The sequence below is a fragment of the Petaurus breviceps genome, unplaced genomic scaffold (assembly GCF_028583685.1).
Source record: "Petaurus breviceps papuanus isolate PSGF00001 unplaced genomic scaffold, PetGlider_PUasm1.0 185, whole genome shotgun sequence".
Classification (NCBI taxonomy): Eukaryota; Metazoa; Chordata; class Mammalia; order Diprotodontia; family Petauridae; genus Petaurus; species Petaurus breviceps.
In genome coordinates this window covers 35,524,946-35,543,397 of record NW_027185797.1, presented here as the reverse complement: position 1 = coordinate 35,543,397, position 18,452 = coordinate 35,524,946, and the positions used below count along the sequence as shown (strand labels likewise).

General features: G+C 41.5%; 1 protein-coding gene across 1 annotated transcript in view; it reads right to left on the bottom strand.

Moving 5' to 3' along the window:
- Positions 1-18,452, bottom strand: part of LOC138161830 (zinc finger protein 585A-like) — a 49,517-nt gene that overhangs the window by 17,026 nt on the left and 14,039 nt on the right. Inside the window, exon 5 of the mRNA XM_069088807.1 lies at positions 12,677-14,177. Within this exon, the coding sequence (XP_068944908.1) occupies positions 12,677-14,177 (1,501 nt within the window). The remainder of the gene's footprint in view (positions 1-12,676; positions 14,178-18,452) is intronic.

The following is an 18,452-nucleotide window of genomic DNA, read 5'->3' as shown; positions in this document are numbered from 1 at the left end:
CCTCCGAAAAGCCCCACCAACAAAAGCTCCGAACCCCGGACCCCACAAAGAGCTGCCCCCTGAGCCCACTGACCCTCCGAACTACGATTCCCAGCACCCCCCGGAATCCCAGGCGAACTAGGCCGGACGAACCCTCGGGAGCCGAAGGGGCCGTGCGCAAGACCTTGCAGCGTGCCAAGGAACTCTGGGAAATGGAGTCGCGCGGCTCAAAGAAGTCTGAGTACTGTAAGCCGGTGGGCCAAATCGCGCAGGCGCACTGCGCCACCCTCAGGAGTCGGGCTGGTAGGCTTGCAGACGTCGCGGTCTGAGGCGCTCAGAGAGCATGCGCCGGGTGGAGCTTTCCTTGCCCCGGCACCTCCCCTGGGCATCGTAGTCTTAAGTGACCTTTGAGCCGGGGCTACGCTGCCAGGCTTAGAGCAACTCCCTGCCGTGCCCTCGTGACTTAGTTATTGATAACGCACATAACGGTCTGAGTCGCTTGTCAGCAGTGTTGTTCCCCTGCTTGGTGGGACCCCCCTTTTCTGCCGTCAGTCCTCCAGCGCCCCCTCCCGCCCCCCGCGGCGGAGCCTGTGCTGAGGCTGAGCGCCCAGCCCGGGGCCCGCTTTGGGGAAGGCGCCCCCTCCTCTTCTCCACCTCTTAAAAAAAATTGAATTACACTTTATCTTCGGGTCTCAATTCTCTCATTCCCGCCCCTGACTCCCCACCTATTGAGAAAGCAACGAAAACAAAACTGTGGCCAATGGGTCATCCCGGTGCCTTCTGTGCATTATTTCCCATTTATCCTGCATTGATCCAGTTCGTACAGCTACGGGCGTTGTCTCCCCCGTTAGAGCAGGGGCTGCCTTTGCCTTTGTAGCCTGCTTTGCACATAGTACCCACAAAAGGGAATCCCTATTTCACAAGGCCGTTAGGCCAGCTGGTTAGCAAAGAGGGGGCAAGGTTAGATGCACAACCACGCTGTTGCGTATTTCCCGCAGTGTGTCAGGCACGAACCCTACCAGCCCTCGATCGGTGATATGCGGTCGCAGTTCGGCCGGGAGCAGGATACAGTAAGGTGAAACAAACAAAGAAATGAACGGAAAAGAAGACCGCTCATGACAGCGCGACTGGCTGAAAAAAGGAACGGAAGCGTGCTTGTTAAGGAAAGCATCTCACTAGCCGCGGAAGGTAGATCAGCGATGTGCCCTTGTTATCAGGGCTAGTACAGCGGGTTTCACTAAATCAGAGGGAGTCACCTGTCAGATATTTCGGAGACTGACGTTCTCCTTTTAAGTTTTAAAATTTTGGTAGCAGTTAGAGGAAGGATGAATACACTGGAGCAAAGCAACTGTTGTAGACTGTCCTGAAGTTCATGTAGGGGTCATACACAGAAAATGGTCAGTACAGAACAAAGTGGGGTCAGTTATGTTCTCCCCAAAATTCACTTTCAGCAATACAATACACAATACCTTTTAGAGAGTGAGAGACCCGATTAAGCCCTCATCACCCGAAGAAGGTGGAAAACCTGGGCTGACCCATCAGAGAGGATGACTTGAGCCATTCTGGACTGACATACCAATAATCCTTTGCAATGCTCTCTGAGTAAACCCCAATTCCTCCTGCTGGGTCAGCAATCACAAAACTGGATTAAGCTTGCACAGACACCCTAAATCAGTACTTCCTTGCCTTATGGAAGCTATAATCTTGGCTAACAAAAAGACGGACATCCTGAGTCAGGGGCCTTTCCTTGCTTCATGGCTTTATACTCTGTGCAGTCTAATCCCAAAGGGAGTTCAGTTCCAACTGCAGCTCTGCAGGCAGTTGAGAGAAATAAACAGGCGTATAGCCTAATTCTGTTTGTCTTTCTTAGACCAAACTCTGTAGGTTGACAATAGAGAAATGAATTTCACATGATGAATTTGTGTGTGCATTATGTAGTTATACTTTAGCTTATGCATGTACATACAGATGTATATACACATACTTCCATGCATTATACAACATATATATGTGGAGAGAGAAAAAAAAATTAATAATAAATTAATATAGAAGTGAGTTTATTTATACTATTGCTTCAATACTAAAGAATTCCAAAGCTATGCTGATAGATTTAATTATATAAAAATAATGAACGTGGCTATATAAGGATACTTTGTAGAATTTACAAGGAACCAATACATCTGTAAGGATGCAGCACCAAGCATTCAATGAAATATGCAGACAATTGACACAAGAAAATGAAAACAATTTGGAGAGAAATACTTTGGAAAATGTTCGCCAGCATCAAGAAAGCAATACAAACCAACTCCGAGGTCCCAGCTCCTGCTTGTTAAAACTGTTTTTTGTTTGTTTGTTTGCAAATTGTCAATAAAGGTGTGGGGAAAACCTAAAGTCATTAACTACTGGTTTACTATGGTCTTCATGGGTCGCATTCATGTAGTCTTTGTGAAAAATTTATTTTTTTCTCTAAGATAATGCTTTTAGTTGTCATAGAATTGTTGTTATTTAGTCCGTTAATTGTGACCCTATTTGAGATTTTCTTGGCAAAGATACTAGAGTGGTTTGTCATTTCCTTTTCCAACTCATTTAACAGATGAGGAAACTAAGGTAAACAGGGTTAAGTGACTTGCCCAGAGTCACACTGTGTCTGAGGCTGAAATTAAACTCAAGTCTTTCTGCCTCAAGGGCTAGTACTCTATGTGCTGCACCACCTAGCTGCCCTGCTAAATTAATCTAGGGATATTTAAAGGGTTGGCCCATTTTTGTTCTTCTAGTGAAGCTGCTGCCTTTAATTTTGTCGGAGAAAGGTGTTTGTACTTCATAATGGGATCGTTAAGTATTAGCTTCTTAACACTGTAACATCTTGTTACCTTTGTTTTCTATGCCATTCATTTATAGAGTAGATTTGGAGAATCAAATCCCGTTTACCTTGCAGGTAGATTGATGGACAGATATTTATCATACTACTATTGGCAAACCAGGACAGTTTGGTGGCACAATGGATAGATCACTGGGCTTGGAATCATGAAGGCTCCTTTTCCTGAGTTCAATTTCTGCCTCAGACACTTACTAGCTGTGTGACCCTGGGTAAGTCATTCAACCCTGTTTTTTTCAATTTCCTCATCTGGAAGATGCACCGGAGAAGGAAATTATTTTCTTTGCCAAGAAAATCCCAAAAGGAGTCATGGAGACTAGGGCAGGACTGAAATAACCAAATAATAACATAGGCAAACCAGGAAAAATAGAAGGAGGTGGGTTTTCTGCCCAAGTCACCCTGGTTTTTCTCTGTCCTGACATCCAGCAATCCAAGCCCATTGGCTAAAAGGGGTGAAACTATGTCTCCCAAACCCATGGACCCAAGAGTTCAAAACATTTTGGTACAGAAGGGCTTCTGTTCTGGTCACCTTTAGGTGAGAGAAGGGAAAAAAACTGGTCTATGGGATTTTCCTATTGTTTGATAGTGGGAGCCATTGTCAAAAAACACTCCTATTCAAAGTGGGTGGCATGAGGCCAAGATGACAGTGACAAAATGGGGAAGCAAGCCTTTACTGCACATTGCGACAGCAGTGACATCGAACAATGAATGGTGGACATGGATCTGTTACAGGACGTGGGTATTGCTGAAGTCTCATTTGGGACTGGTGGAATAGGCCCATTGGGAGCCCGCTGACTTAGCCAAACCATTCTGCACAATCAGTATAAAACAAAATTGTATCCCAAGATGAAATAAGGAAATTCCTGCACTCATAATGTGCATGAAATCAGTTGAGGCAAACATTACCCCATAGAGACCTGAAAGGGATTGCTTTTCTCCCAAAAGTCTGTATCATTATGTTCTTGATGTTAGGCCTCCAAGCCCCATCCAGGATTCCACAAAGGTACAAGTCACTGAAAGAGTAATCATATCTATGTCCAGGGATGGGAAATAACCACCCCCCAAATTTGGTGGTCCAGTAACCTTGCTGGGTATACAATCGCCCAGTCCTAGGAAGAACACACTGACTGAAGTGGGAGACAAGCCACTAAGTCCAGCCCATCCACCAGTAAGGAAGCCCAAAGATTAGTGGGATGGATTGGCCCATTTAGGGCTGCTGCTAGCCCTAGTCTAACAATTCACTAGGAAAACCACCCAGTTAGAATGGAGATTTGAGCAAGATGCTTCTTTACAAGATAAGTAAGGTTACAGTGCAGAAAGCTCTACCCTTAAGCTCTTGTGACCCCCATGGGCCCATGAAACGCCTGCTTCCCCAAGCCTGTGGCAGCCATGCATGGGGAGGAAACAAGGAGCTTATGGGACTTGATATTTGTTGAGGCAGGCAAAGGAAGCTGAGCCTTTAAGAGATAACTATCAGTAAGTTAAAATACTGGAGTCATCACAAAGTACCAATCTATTCAATAACAGAGTCAAAAGATGGAACAGACTTCTTAAAGAAGAGTTTTTCTTACCCCCGTACTCCAAAAGTAGACTAAGCCTCTCACATTGCCAGTGGCACACCCACACAGAGATTTTTGACTCTGGAATGAAGGGATGAACATTGTAGTGGTATTATTTAAGAATTTATTGCTATTTAAACAATTATTTACTTAAACTCCAAATCTGCTCTTTTTTTTTTGAGGGTGGGGAAAGCAAGGCATTTGGAGTTAAGTGACTTACCCAAGGTCACATAGCCAGTAAGTGTGTCAAGTGTCTGAGGCCAAATTTGAACTCAGGTCCTCGTGACTCCAGTGCTCTATTCAATGTGCCACCTAGCTGACCCTATTTTCCCATTTATTGCATGGCCTTGTGTTTTAGATGCTGACAATAGTTTCTCAAGGCACAAAAATGTTTTCTTGCATCAGAAAAATCACGAGCCTGTTTGAAATGTTTTGCGTTGGAAAAAAAATCTATTTCTAGGCTCAAACTTGTACAACTTGAAGAACAGATTTGGTGTGGTCATTGCCTGGGGCTCCTAAGTTGCTCCATCCCCAGAAACAGAACTTCATGTCACCTGGACAGGGAAAACTGCCCTCCAGCTACTCCCTGACTGGAACAGCCCATGTGACCTTACTGTACCTGAGCAGCAATACTGTGAAAGTTTGTCCCACACTCCTCTCCTCCTCCTGTTTCTCAGGACTTGAGCCCTGATTTCAATGCTGAATAAGTCCTTGAAGGTGTTTCCTCCCCCTCTATTTCCATGAATGAGCTCCCTTAGGTCTATAACTGTACAAATTTGCTATTCACTGATGCTTTGGGATCCTCTGCTCTGCAGAGAGTAAAGCTCCCAGCTGCAAAGTTGGAAGAAATGAACTTTGAACAATCCACCTGCCAACTGCCTTTGGATTTCTCCATCAGGCCCCCCAAGCTGGGTACCTTCCCCCCCTTCCACCTGGAAAGCCACCTGCCCCCACCTTTTGAGCTTCCTTTTGGATGCTGTCTACCCCCATTAGTCTGTAAGCCTCTTGAGGCAGGGACTGCCTTTATTTTTAATTACATTGCATCCCCAGCACTTAGCTCAGTGACCAGCACATAGTAGGCACTTCATAAATGTTCATTGACTTGATTGTGTCTAAACCAGTGTGGTCTTGTTTGTGCCACAACAGAGGGAAGGCTCTTCTTTTGGCATAATGCCAATACATTCCAGCAGCTGTCACTTGGGAGTAGACTTAGACTCAGCAGCCCCTCTGGATGGAAGCATTTCTGCACAAACCACACAAGAATTCACTCGCATTGTAAATCTCATTCCCACTAGGATGCCACTAGGGCCAATTCAGTCCTCGTCAGAGTCACTGTGCTAAGTGGGTATTTGTGGTGGGGAAATAGGTCCCAACTATAGAGCGGAAGGGAAGCTCGCTATATGACCAAGGTGCTGATGGATTTAAGATGGAAGAGGGAGGGGACAGACCAGACCAGCAGACTCTTGTCAAGTCCTTGGGTGGGAGTTAAGGCGTGGGTGATGCCTGAAGCCATGACCTGGGGGGACAAGGGACTAGACCCCAAGAGGTCTATCACAGGAGTTAGGGGAAGCAAGAGGTCTGGATAACACAGAAAGGGTGACTGAGAAGGGAGAATGATGCTATAGCATATATCTGAAAGACATACTATAGCCTGGGGATGGGTTTCCTGTGTTCCGAGTTCAAATCCTGCCTCAGACACTGTGTGACCCTGGTAAGTCATTTAACCTCTCTCAATCTGTTTCCTCACCTAGAAAGTGGATTATTGTGAAGTGCAAAAGAGATCATGTGAAGCACTTTGCAAACCTTAAAGGACTATAAATCAGCTGTTACTGTCATCATCATCATCAAATCATTGATTATTCTATGCCTTAAGGTGGGGCACACAATGCTGTAGCCAGGACCATAGCAGTGGGCTGACTCTGAAGTGACCAAGACCAAAGGATGGGAGGTAGCGGGCTGGGCCAAAACCTGCCTCCAAACCTTCTCCCACCTTTACCTTCCCAAATCCTGGTAACTTACACAGAATCAGGTCAAGGAAGGAATTATCTGTGATGAATAGAATTGTTAAATACAGAGGGACAGAGTTGAGACCTAGCGGGCTAAGTCACAGATCCTGTTTGGACAACTGCCCAAGCAATCCTGGACTTATACGGCATCTGGAAACTGCAGGAAGCTTACTCTTCTGATCTGATGAGGGCTTGCCTTTGAGTAGGCAGCTGTGGCTAACAGGTTTGAGGGCGCATCTCTGAGAGGAACTGGAGAGCTTAGGATCCCCAACTTCCATCTCGTATCCCTATTTTGCTATTGTTCCCATATCCCCTGATATCTCAACAAAGAATCAAAAGCACTTGGAGCTGAACCTGAGACTTTTCAAGGTGATTCCACCTGTGCCCGTGCCTAGGGATGGGACGTGTACGTTTCCCATTCTACCAATGCAGGCTGGCACCTTCTCTACAACTTAGAACACTAAGGGCTAATTTGGCCAGGGTTATGGCAGAGGGGGGATGGAAACCCAAGACTTCCTGGCTCTGAGGCCAGCTCTAGCGACACCACGTCTTAGCAACTATTGCCTTCACCAAGCTATTTGCCTCTGGTTTCTGGATGACTCCACATTCTTAATAAACATTGCTGCCTGGCTTTTACTTCCCCTCTTATTAAATAAGTTGTAGCCCGTTGGTTATATATATATATATATATATGTATATATATACATATGTATGTATATATATATGTATATATATACATATATATGCCTATCGTGAGTTTTATCCTACCAAATCTCATATATATGGGGCAAATTTGCTCTCTTGCATTATGAACTCTAGCTCACCCTGCTTGTTTCAGAATCTTAAGATTGAAAAGGTCCCCAGAGACCATTTAATCTAATCTGTACTTTAACAAGTCATTCTTCCAGGCTTTAATAGACAAATACATACAAGAATAAACAAATACGAATGCACTATACACATATATGCAAAACAGCTAGGAAAGTATGAATCATCTTCCTCAGTGATAAATGGGTGCTTAGTCCCATCTGACTCTTCATGATCTCAATTGTGTTTTTCTTAACAGAGATACTAGAGAGGCTTGCCATTTCCTTCTTAAGATTAGTTTACAGATGAGGAAACTGAGGCAAACAGAATTAAGTGACTTGCCCAGCGTCATATAGCTAGTAACTCTCAGGCTGGATTTGAACTCAGGTCTTCCTAACTGCAGGCTTAACACTCTATCCACTGTGCCACCTAGCAGCCTCAGTGGGGAGGAGGGAAATATAATTTCTATGACTTTGAAATTCATAAATTTCAGGAACAAGTTTTGATGTATTCAATAACAGAAAAATTCTCATTAGAACAGATTTTTTTAAAAACAGCTTAGAAACTGATAAACCTGCAAGGATGATGCCCAGGACTCCATGGACAAGTGCTCGAAGAGTTAGGGTCAGGGTTAGAGAGAATGAAGAGTTCACACAAGAGGGAAATATCAACAAACCTTGGAGAGGCAGCATGGGGCAGGGAAGAGAATTCTGGCTCTGCAGTCAGTGGATCTGGGTTTGAATCCTGCTGGCTCCTGAGGTGACCTTTAGTATGCCATTTTTTCTAAACCTGTTTTTTCATCTTTAAAGTGTGTGTGTGTGTGTGTGTGTGTGTGTGTGTGTGTGTACTGGATAACTCCTAAGGCTCCTTCTGGTTTTAAATCTATGACCTCTTTGGGTAAATGCCCCACAACCTTTCTGTCATTCCACTCCCAGTGGAAGAAGTAAAAGTAATACATGTATAAGGTACAACCTCATCCATTAAATTGGCAAAATATAATAAAAACGATAAATTCAGTGTCAGCAGGGGTATGGGAAATTGTAATTGCACTTGGCCTTATGGACTGCCATCCAGCATAATGCTCCCAAGAAGAATAAAACTGGACATTAGATGGAATACACCAACAGAAAAAAGGGAGGGAATACATGGGGATCATCATTTATACGAGATTTAGACTCACAAAAAGTTAGACAATAATGTATTAAATGAATCCTGGGCAGTCACAATATCAAAATTTAGCAAGTGACAAATCTGAATAAAGTTCCTTTCACATCACTGCCTTCCCACAGTTAGACTTCAGCATGGATCAGATGATGCCTGATGAACGATGAATAATTCTGCAAGGATTTTCCATAATTGTTATATTCTTAATTATCTCTGTCCAGTACGAATTGTCTGACACAGAATATGACAGCGCTGAGTTTCCCACACTTGGTACATTGAAAGAACCTTCCCGTTACTTCTCTCCTTTGGTCACTAAGAATTTTCCCTATTGCTGAAAGTTTTTTCCCATCTTTATTATAATAATTTCAGAGGGCCTCCGCCCTGTATGAATTCCTCATAACGAAAGATTTTTCCACCTCCATCACATGCAAAGCCTTCCTTTCATTCCATGAGGCTTGGTTGATAGAAAAGGTTATTTCTGGCCTGGAGAATATTTAGAGGGAGGGAGTAAAATAGTTGTGTTCAAACACTTGCAAGATTAAACCCATTCTGCTTTGTCTTAGGTGGAAGAATTATGAGCAATCAGGCCATCCATTAGAAAGCAATAAAGGCATAAAGGAATCGGTCCCACAGAGCTTGCATTCTCCTGGGGGAGACACATAGACATGCAAGTATATGAAACATAACATGGGTGGGGTGGGCTGGGGAAAGGGGAACAGCTGCTGTGGGAATCAGTAAAGATTCAGGGGAGAAGTGGCTTTCGAACTGAGCTTTGAAGGAAACTAGGGATCATAAAAGGTGAGGATGGAATCTATTCCAGGCAGGAAACAGCATGGAAAGGGAAGGCAGGCTATTGTATATGAGGAAGGGCCCAAAAGGTTGGTTTAGCTAAAGTGCTGAACATAAGAAGGAATGTTAAAAACAAAAAAAAGAAGCTTGGAAAGGTAAGTTGAAGTCAGGTCATAAAGGGCTTTAAAAGATGCACAGGAATTTTTACTTGATTCCAGTGGTAAGAAGGGGCCACTGGCAGAATAGCCTAAAGCCTTTGCCTTAGGAGTATCTCTCTCAGCTGGGTAGTCATGGACAAAAGTTGCAACAAGTGAAATTTTGGTTTGATGTCCAAATAATTAGAGCTACCCAAAAGGGGAATGGACTGCTTCAGGAGGTCATGAGATACCTCTCACTAGGTCTTTAGGAAAAGAATCTGTCATTTCCCAATGACCACCTTTTCCCCAATGGAATCTTTTGGTAACAAAGAGATCTGTTAGCCATGACAGTGACTGGCACAAAGCAAGGACTTAATAAATGTTTATTGATTGACTGATTCACACCTGTCATCGACCCGATTCTAATGAAGTGAAAGGTATGTTTCTGTATCAATATTTGAGTTGGCTACTGCACTGAACTGCACTCCAACATCTTTCTAAAGTTGTTTTCCTTTGCATGATTGTGGTCATTGTTCCTATTGTTCTTAGTTCTACTTATTTATTTAGTCTTCCTAGCATCTTCTCAACATTCTCCAAATTCTTCATATTCATCATTTCTTACACCACAATATTCCATTACATTCATAGGTCAAAAGTTCAGTCAACTGAGTTCACTCGGCACTATGTGCCATGCATTGTATTAAGCATAAAGGCAAAAATACAGTCCCTGCCTTTAAGGAGCTCTCACATTATAATGTAGGAGACAATATACAAATAACTGCACATACAAGATAAATACAGCATAAGTGAAAGGTAATCTGAGTTATTCTCCACGTCATGGACACCCATTTTCTTTCTAGCTTTTTGCTATCACAGAAAAAGGATATTATAAAAATTTTGATATTTTTTTGTCTGTCTTTGACCCCTGTGATGGCCTCACTGGGTCAAAGGGCATAAATAATCAATTATACATGGACACCAATTTTCTTCCTAGCTTTTTGCTATCACAGAAAAAGGATATTATAAAAATTTTGATATTTTTTTGTCTGTCTTTGACCCCTGTGATGGCCTCACTGGGTCAAAGGGCATAAATAATCAATTATACTTAACTGCTTAATATTGCATGTCCAAGCAGTTTTCTAGAAGGGTTAAATTAATGTAATGGGTGAGAAGACAAATAGTGTAATATTGTTCCTGTCTTCTCATGGATCCTCTAAGATGACTATTGTCATATTTAATCATCTTTGTCAATTGGATGGGTGTAAGATGGAACATTATAGTAATTTTAACTTCTGTTATTAGTAGAAATGTGGAATATTTTTTCATGAGTCCTCTCATAGCTTACACCAACTCACACCCCTTTTTTCCATCAATACATGTACACTTTTCAATCCAGTGATACTGGCCTCCTTGCTGTTCCTTGCAAATACTCTTTTATTTCCAGACTCTGGGCACTGTCTGCCTTTCATGCCCAAAATTTTCTCCATTCTCATCTGTCTCCTGGCCTCCCTGGCTTCCTTCAAATCTCAGCTGAAGTTCCACCTTCTGCAAGAAATCTTTCCCAATCCCCCTTAATAATAGTGCTTGCCTCTATTGATTACCTCAAATTTATCTTGTATTTTTATACAGATGTTTGCATGATGGTTTCTCTATTAGATTGTAAACTCCTGAATCACAGGAAATGTCTTCTGCTTTTTTTTATCCACAAATACTAAGTACATAGCAGGAATTTAATAAATATTAGTTGACTGAAAGGCAAAACTATGTTGTAACAAGAAGGCCAGGCCATCCTTAGTTAGAAAGACCTTGGGTTCAAGTTTTGCCTCTGACTCTGTGAAACTGTGTGTTAGTCATTCCTGGGAACTAAGACTATAATTTACAGAACCATCAGTGTGTGTCTGTAGAAGGCATTTCCCACACTAATTAAATCACATATCTGGGTAAAATAAAATGATCAATTTCATATTGTTGTTGATCATTTGCTTTTCTTCTTTGCAAAACTGCATATCCTGTTACCATTTACCTCTTGGGGAATAGCTCTTAGTCTTATACATCTGTACTAATTCCCTATGTGTCTTGGATATCAGACTTTTTTTGAGTGATTTGATGAAATTTTTTTCTCAAATAAAGTTCTTGTATCCTACTTTACATGATTTTGTTCATGCAAAACCATTTTAATTTTAAGCTGTCAAATGGTCTATTTTTTATAACTTCATCTATTCCATGTTTGATAATGAGTTTACCACCAAACCATAGATCTGAAAGGTATCTTTTCTCCCACTTTTTAAAATGTGGCCTTCTACTGGAAAGCTGTTTGGCAAAAATTAGTTTTTGACCAATGCCCTACACCACATGCCAAAATAAGATCCCAATGAATAAGCTGTATCACTACAGGTTTTCAAGCAAAGGCCAGATGAGCATGTGTCAGGTATCTGTAGGATTCTTGTCCAGGCAGAGGTTGAATTAGATGGCTCCCAAGGTTCCTTTCAATCCTCAAGTTCTGTATGGCTGTCTTACGGAGTGATTACTCATAGCCTTCCCACATGTATTATATTCATGTGATTTCTCCAATATCAGTTCTCTAATGGCTCCTAAGGCTTGAGCTGTTGCTTTCCCACATTCATTTACTGACATTTTTCCTAGCTAGTTTGATTTTTCCTGATTCCTAAGGGAATCAGGACTAATGACTTTCCTACACTCATTCCCTTGACTCTGTTTCTACTGGCATGATGTTTGTGCTTCCTAAAGGAATGAGTGAATGAACAAATACTTAGGTGCTTATAGTGTACCAGACTCTATGCTAAGTGCAAAAAGCAAGACAGTCTGCCCTCCAGGAGCTTACATTCTAATGAGGAAAGACAGCATACATAGAGGAGGGGTGCGGTGATCTAGGAAGTCATTTGTCCTTTCCAGGAATAGTAGTGTACAACTGATGAATATTCAGACTTGGAGATGGAAAATGGAAGGAAGGCGAAGAGATGCCCAGAGAACAGTGTGGTGCCAGACAGAAGTGAAGCCAGATTAGGTGAATTCTCACAAATCAGGAGCATGGGGCTCTAGGGTGGAAGCTGGAGGAGTAGACCGAAGCAGAGGGTGGAGTGGTATCAGTAGCATGGCAACAGGTGGCCAGAAATTAGCACTGTGAAAAATTCTCACATTTATTGTATTTAAAACGTTACTCTCCATGGTGAATTCTGAATGGTTACTAGGGAAGTAGCTGGTGCTACAGGCCTTTCCAGAGTCAATACATTCAAAGGGTTTCCCTGATGTATGAAGTTAGCGTTGCTTTCCTACACTCACTAACATAATATCGTTTCTTTAGTATGAAGTCTCTGATGCCTCCTAAGTAATGAACGTCGCCGAAAGCCCCTCCCACATTCATTACATTTGAAGGGCTTCTCTCCCGTATGAATTAACTTGTGTTCAATCAGATTTGCTTTGTGTTTGAAGGCCTTTTCACACTCATTACATTCAAAGGGCTTCTCTCCACTATGAATTATCTTATGCAGAGTGACTCCAGTGTGAAGTTTCCGATGCTTTCTAAGTGCTGAGCTTTGCCTGAAATTTCTTCCACACTCATTACATTCAAAGGGCTTCTCTCCAGTATGAATTAATTTGTGTTTAGTAAGGCTTGCTTTGCAATTGAAGGCCTTCCCACACTCATTACATTCAAAAGGTTTCTCTCCAGTGTGAATTCTCATATGGAGAGTAAGTTTTGATGGGTAGGAGAAAGCCTTCCCACATTCATTACACTCAAAAGGTTTTTCTCCTATGTGAATTTTCTTATGTTTAGTAAGTCTTCCTTTGTCTATAAAGGCTTTCCCACACTCATTACATTCAAAGGGTTTTTCTCCAGTATGAATTCTTTTATGGAAAATAAGCTTTGATGGGTAGCAGAAAGCTTTCCCACACTCATTACATTCAAAGAGTTTCTCTCTAGTGTGAATTCTCTTGTGGAGAGTAAGACTTGATGGGTAGCAGAAGGCTTTTCCACACTCATTACACTCAAAGGGTTTCTCTCCAGTGTGAATTCTCTTGTGCCCAGTAAGACTTGATCGGTAACAGAAAGCCTTCCCACACTCATTACATTCAAAGGGCTTCTCTCCTGTGTGAATTTTCTTATGTCCAGTAAGTCTTCCTTTATCTATGAAGGCTTTCCCACACTCATTACATTTAAAAGGTTTCTCTCCAGTATGAATCCTCTTATGGAGAGTAAGTTTTGATGGATAACAAAAGGTCTTCCCACATTCACTGCATTCAAAGGGTTTCTCTCCTGTGTGGATTTTCTTATGTTCTGTAAGTCTTCCTTTTTCTATGAAGGCCTTCCCACACTCACTGCATACAAAGGGTTTTTCTTTTGAAAGGATACTGTCATGCTTCCAAAGTGAGGTTTTCCTGAAAAATTTCCCATGTGGTTTTTCTCCAGTGACTGGTCCATGATACTGACCAAGGTCTGAGTGGTAACTGAAGGACTTCCTGCATGTATTATATCTACAACAGTTCTTATTTGAAGAGATTTTATAACACTTAAGGAGACTGGAAAACTGCTTGGAGTTCTTGGCATGGACACCATGTTTAGAAATGCTTTTTCCTTTTGAAATTGTCTGCTGTGGAAGGTTTAAACGCAGAGTGAAATTTCTCTCAAGTCTATTATTACCACCATGATTGATGGTCATTTTTCTGGATTTTCTCTCCTTGTTTTCCTTTTGCCTTTGTAACTTGATATCATATTCCCAGTCTCCTGTCAACTTGCAATCCCTAGGATTATTCTTTGCAGGTCCTTCCTCAGATGGCTCTCCCACAGAAATACCCCATTTTGGAACTGACTCAGCTTTACACCATGCCTCCTGAATGAGAGAATCTGAAGGAAACAAAAAAAGTATTAACCTACCATTCTTGGGAGTGGGGGGCAAGAAGGAAAGAAACTACTCATCACTCATTTCTGGACAGTCTCCTCCATGAAGCGGAATTATTGATCTTGCAAAAACAGAGCAAACACTGGTACAAGTGAACTGAAGGATAACTTGGTTAGGAATAAGCTAGATAGGAATGCTAACAAACCGCTATGCTGCCTTAAATAACAGTCTCCAGAACTAACTTGTTAATTATCATTCATGAAGATTCTCTAACTCTAACCTGATATCATTATATTCCCAGTATTCTAGCACCTTGGAGTCGCTATAATGGGCAAAATGTCTAAATTTTCAGAAGGGAGGGAAATGAATTTTACAGACTACAGAAGAGATGCCTGAAGCCTGATGCCAATTATTGACAAAATTCTTGAATTTATCATCAGTCAGAGAGTTTGTAAGCATGAGGCAGAGAAGAACAAGTTCCACAAAACAAAACTTGTTTCTCTTCACTGAAAACATTTCTTGACTGGCTAATCAGGGGACGCTGGACAAATCAGCTACTGAGATTTCAGTAACATATTTGTTCAAGTCTATAAGATAATACTAGTAAGAAGAACCATGGCTTTGGATGTTTCCACATAAATGCACAAAGCAGTAAGTAATAAGCAAGATGAACTGAAGATTTTAACTAAAGAGATAGTTATAACTGGAACCTCTATGGGTCTCAGTTTCCTTTTCTGTAAAATGAGGGGCTGGACAAGATAAGTTTTGAGGTCCCATTTCAGCTCTACAGCTGTGAAACTACTGAAAATGGTTATTTGAAGACATGCCTCACTTAAATTAAACAGGATAGATAAAAAAGGAAAGAGAGTAGCAATGTACATTGAGAAGATATGCAAATAGAAATGGTGGGTAGCATGGAAGAAATCACTTAGGTCAAGATGTGTGGAGGCAGAAACAGAAGCAACATTGTCATCAAAGTTCACTACAGACCACCTGGAGATAACAGTGAGATAGATGAAGACTTTGGGAAACAGATCCCAAGAATGAAACAGGGACAGGCAGGATATGGTGAGAGGAGACACCATCATCCAAATATCTAAGATGCTGGAGCCCCCTCTCTCTACTAAAAAGAGAGAAGCTAACATAATCGTTTCTTGAAAGTGGAAGAACCAACAAGGGTAACTCTGTTTTGGATCTGATTCTCAACAATAGCGAGAAACTCACAGCTAGGGTGGGAATGATAGGAATCTCGGGGTAAGCAATGACTCCAATCAAAAGAGAGGAAGAATCCCAAAAGTTTGACATGCACACTAGATTTTGGAAAGCATAATTCAAAGAGTTAAAAGTAGAGGTAGGTAGGATTTCTTGACTTAAAATTCTACAAGGAAAAACAAACCATGAAATATGGAAAACTATCAAGAATTAAATTCTGAAGGCACAAATAATTCCAATGAGGAAGTGAAAAGGAAGTTGTCTAAAGGAACTGTTTTGGATGCCCAGGGAACTCACCAACTAATTGAGATTTTAAAACAACTAGTATAAGAGACAGAACTAAGGGCAAATAACAAGGAATGAATATAATACGTGGCATGGTCCAGTGAGAATTCTTCCCAGAATGCTAAAGATTAGAATAAATTGTGCTAAAAAGGAAAGAAAAGGAAGACTCCAGAGTTTTTCAAGTCAGGATTGGAAGCACATGCTACTGGAGAAACTGAGGTTGGTGTTTTGCTAGAGCTTAGAATTTCTAAACAGAAGTGGGCTATGCAGATCGGTTGTTTGTGCTAAGTTCGGCAACAATGTGGTGAAGCTCCAGAAACAAGGGGCCTCAGGCTGCCTAAAGAGGGGTGAACTGGTCCAAGTCCGAAGCATAGCAGGTCAAATTCCTTCTTGTACCAATAAGAAGTGGAATGGGGCCTGTAAACAGCCACTGTACTTTCTATGTGGGCAATACAAGGAAACACAGGGCTTTAAATTTTTTTTTTCAAGCTCTAAATTGGACAAAAAAGAGGGAGATGAGAAAAAGGAAGTGACCTGTGCTTGGAGTAGATATGTTGATCACTAATGAGATTGAAAAGGCAGAGCTAGGGGCAGCTAGGTGGCACAGTGAGTAGAGCGCTGGCCTTGGAGTCAGGAGGACCTGAGCTCGGATCTGGCCTCAGACAATTAATACACACACACAAAAACTAGCCATGTGACCTTGGGCAAGTCACTTAACCCCAACTGCCCTCCAAAAAGCAAAAAAAAAAAAAGTTAAAAAAAAAAGAAAAGGGGCGGCCAGGTAGCACAGCGAGTAAGAGCACTGGCTCCAGTGTTGAGAAGACCTGGAGATTGAATCCCGGGCTCAGACACTTAGCACCCACCCAGAAACACCTGGCCGTGTAACCTTGAGCAAGTTACTTAACCCCAATTGCTTAGGGGCGGCCAGGTGGCTCAGTGAGTAAGAGCACTGGCTCCAGTGTTGGGATGACCTGGAGATCGAATCCCGGGCTCAGACACTCAGTACCACACCCAGAAATAACTGACCTTGTAACCTTGAGCAAGTTACTTAACCCCGATTGCTTTAAAAAAAAAGAAAAAGAAAAGGCAGAACTGCTCACTTGTATTCTGTTTGTTTTCTCTGGCACTAAGAAATGGCTCACATTCTCCTTAGAAGGGAAAAAGAAGGAACTGATAGAGCTGAGCTTTATCATGTATCCAAAGGAAACAAGAAACATACCATGAGACATTTGAGGATCTCGTGTTGCAGTGCTCATAATAATTTATTTACAGAAAGAGTAAATAAACCAAAAACAAAATAACACATGCAAATAATTGTGTGACCATATGTTGCAGAGATTAAAGAAGGAAAGAAATTCTCTGAAAACACCAAGAAGACCTTCCAAATTAAATCCACAGATACTTTTCTATTCAGTGACTTCAGTGCAATGGTGGATATAGGGAAAGATGGTGAAATTCGGTTAAAAAATATATGGTTCAGGGGGGCATCTAGGTAGTGCAGTAGACAGAGCATCAGCCCTGGAGTCAGGAGGACCTGAGTTCAAATCTGGTCTCAGATACTTGATACTTGCTAGCTGTGTAACCCTGGGCAAGTCACTTAATCCCAATTGCTTTGCAAAATAAAATTAAAAAAAAAATAAAAACATGGTTCAGGAATAAAGAATGAGAACAAAAACTTACAGACTTTACAAAGGAATCTCACACCTACAGACCATGGCTACTTCTTTGAAACAAGAACTGGCAAGCACTGTAGATGCCAAACCTAATAGTATTACAAAACATGAAATCAATTAAATTTTGACAGTAAACAACTTGTTACTGGTTTGAGAATCATTCATTCTTATATCAGGTCAGAAAGCCAATCCAGTAAAGATTAAAATTAATTAAAAACTAAAAGAAAAATAAACATTCAACAAGTATTTTTTAATTGTTTGCTATGTTGGATGCTGAGGATACACTATTCAGAAAAAAAAGAAGTCCCTGCCCTCAAGGAGCTTATGTTCTACTGGGGAGAAATCACATGAAACCATGTAAAGTATAATATAAGGGGATAAATGGAGTAAAGGAGATTACTCAGCAAGTAATTGTTAACTCCCTAGTGTATTCCAGAGTCTGAGAATGTGAATATAAAAAGAGAATATGGTAGGAATACTAAGGGAGGAAAAGATCACTAATATCCAGGGTTTCTCATTAAACTGTGGACATCTTATTAAACTGTAAGCTCCCTGAGGGCAGAGACTGTCTTTAGCTTCTTTTTGTATCACTAGCGTTTAGTACAGGGCTCGGCACACAGTAGATGCTTATGTTTATTGACTGACTTTCTGAAGAACATTTCAAGGAAGAGGTGATGCTGAAGCTGAGCCTTGAAGAACAATGAGGTCACTGAAATAGCAAAGATGAAGAGAATACATTCCAAGTGTACCAGGAAAGGGAAGCGAGAGCCTCATACAATGTAGTGTTACAGAGGCTGGTAAGAGACAATTCAACCTCACACTTCCTCTCTTCAAATCTTCTGCGTAGCCCTTTGTAATATAAGGTGACAGATGTCACACCTCAAACTTTTCTTTTATAGAATCAGCAAGTCCTGATCTTTTTCAACCTCTTGACTTCACTAAGTTCTCCACATCTCTCAAACAGGTAACAAAACTCATGTAAGGATCTGACCAATGCTAAAAAAAAAAAAACCCAGAGGGTAGATTAACAAGATGGCCATGTCACTTGTTCTTGTCATTTTTGCTTTCCTTCCTTCCTTCCTTCCTTCCTTCCTTCCTTCCTTCCTTCCT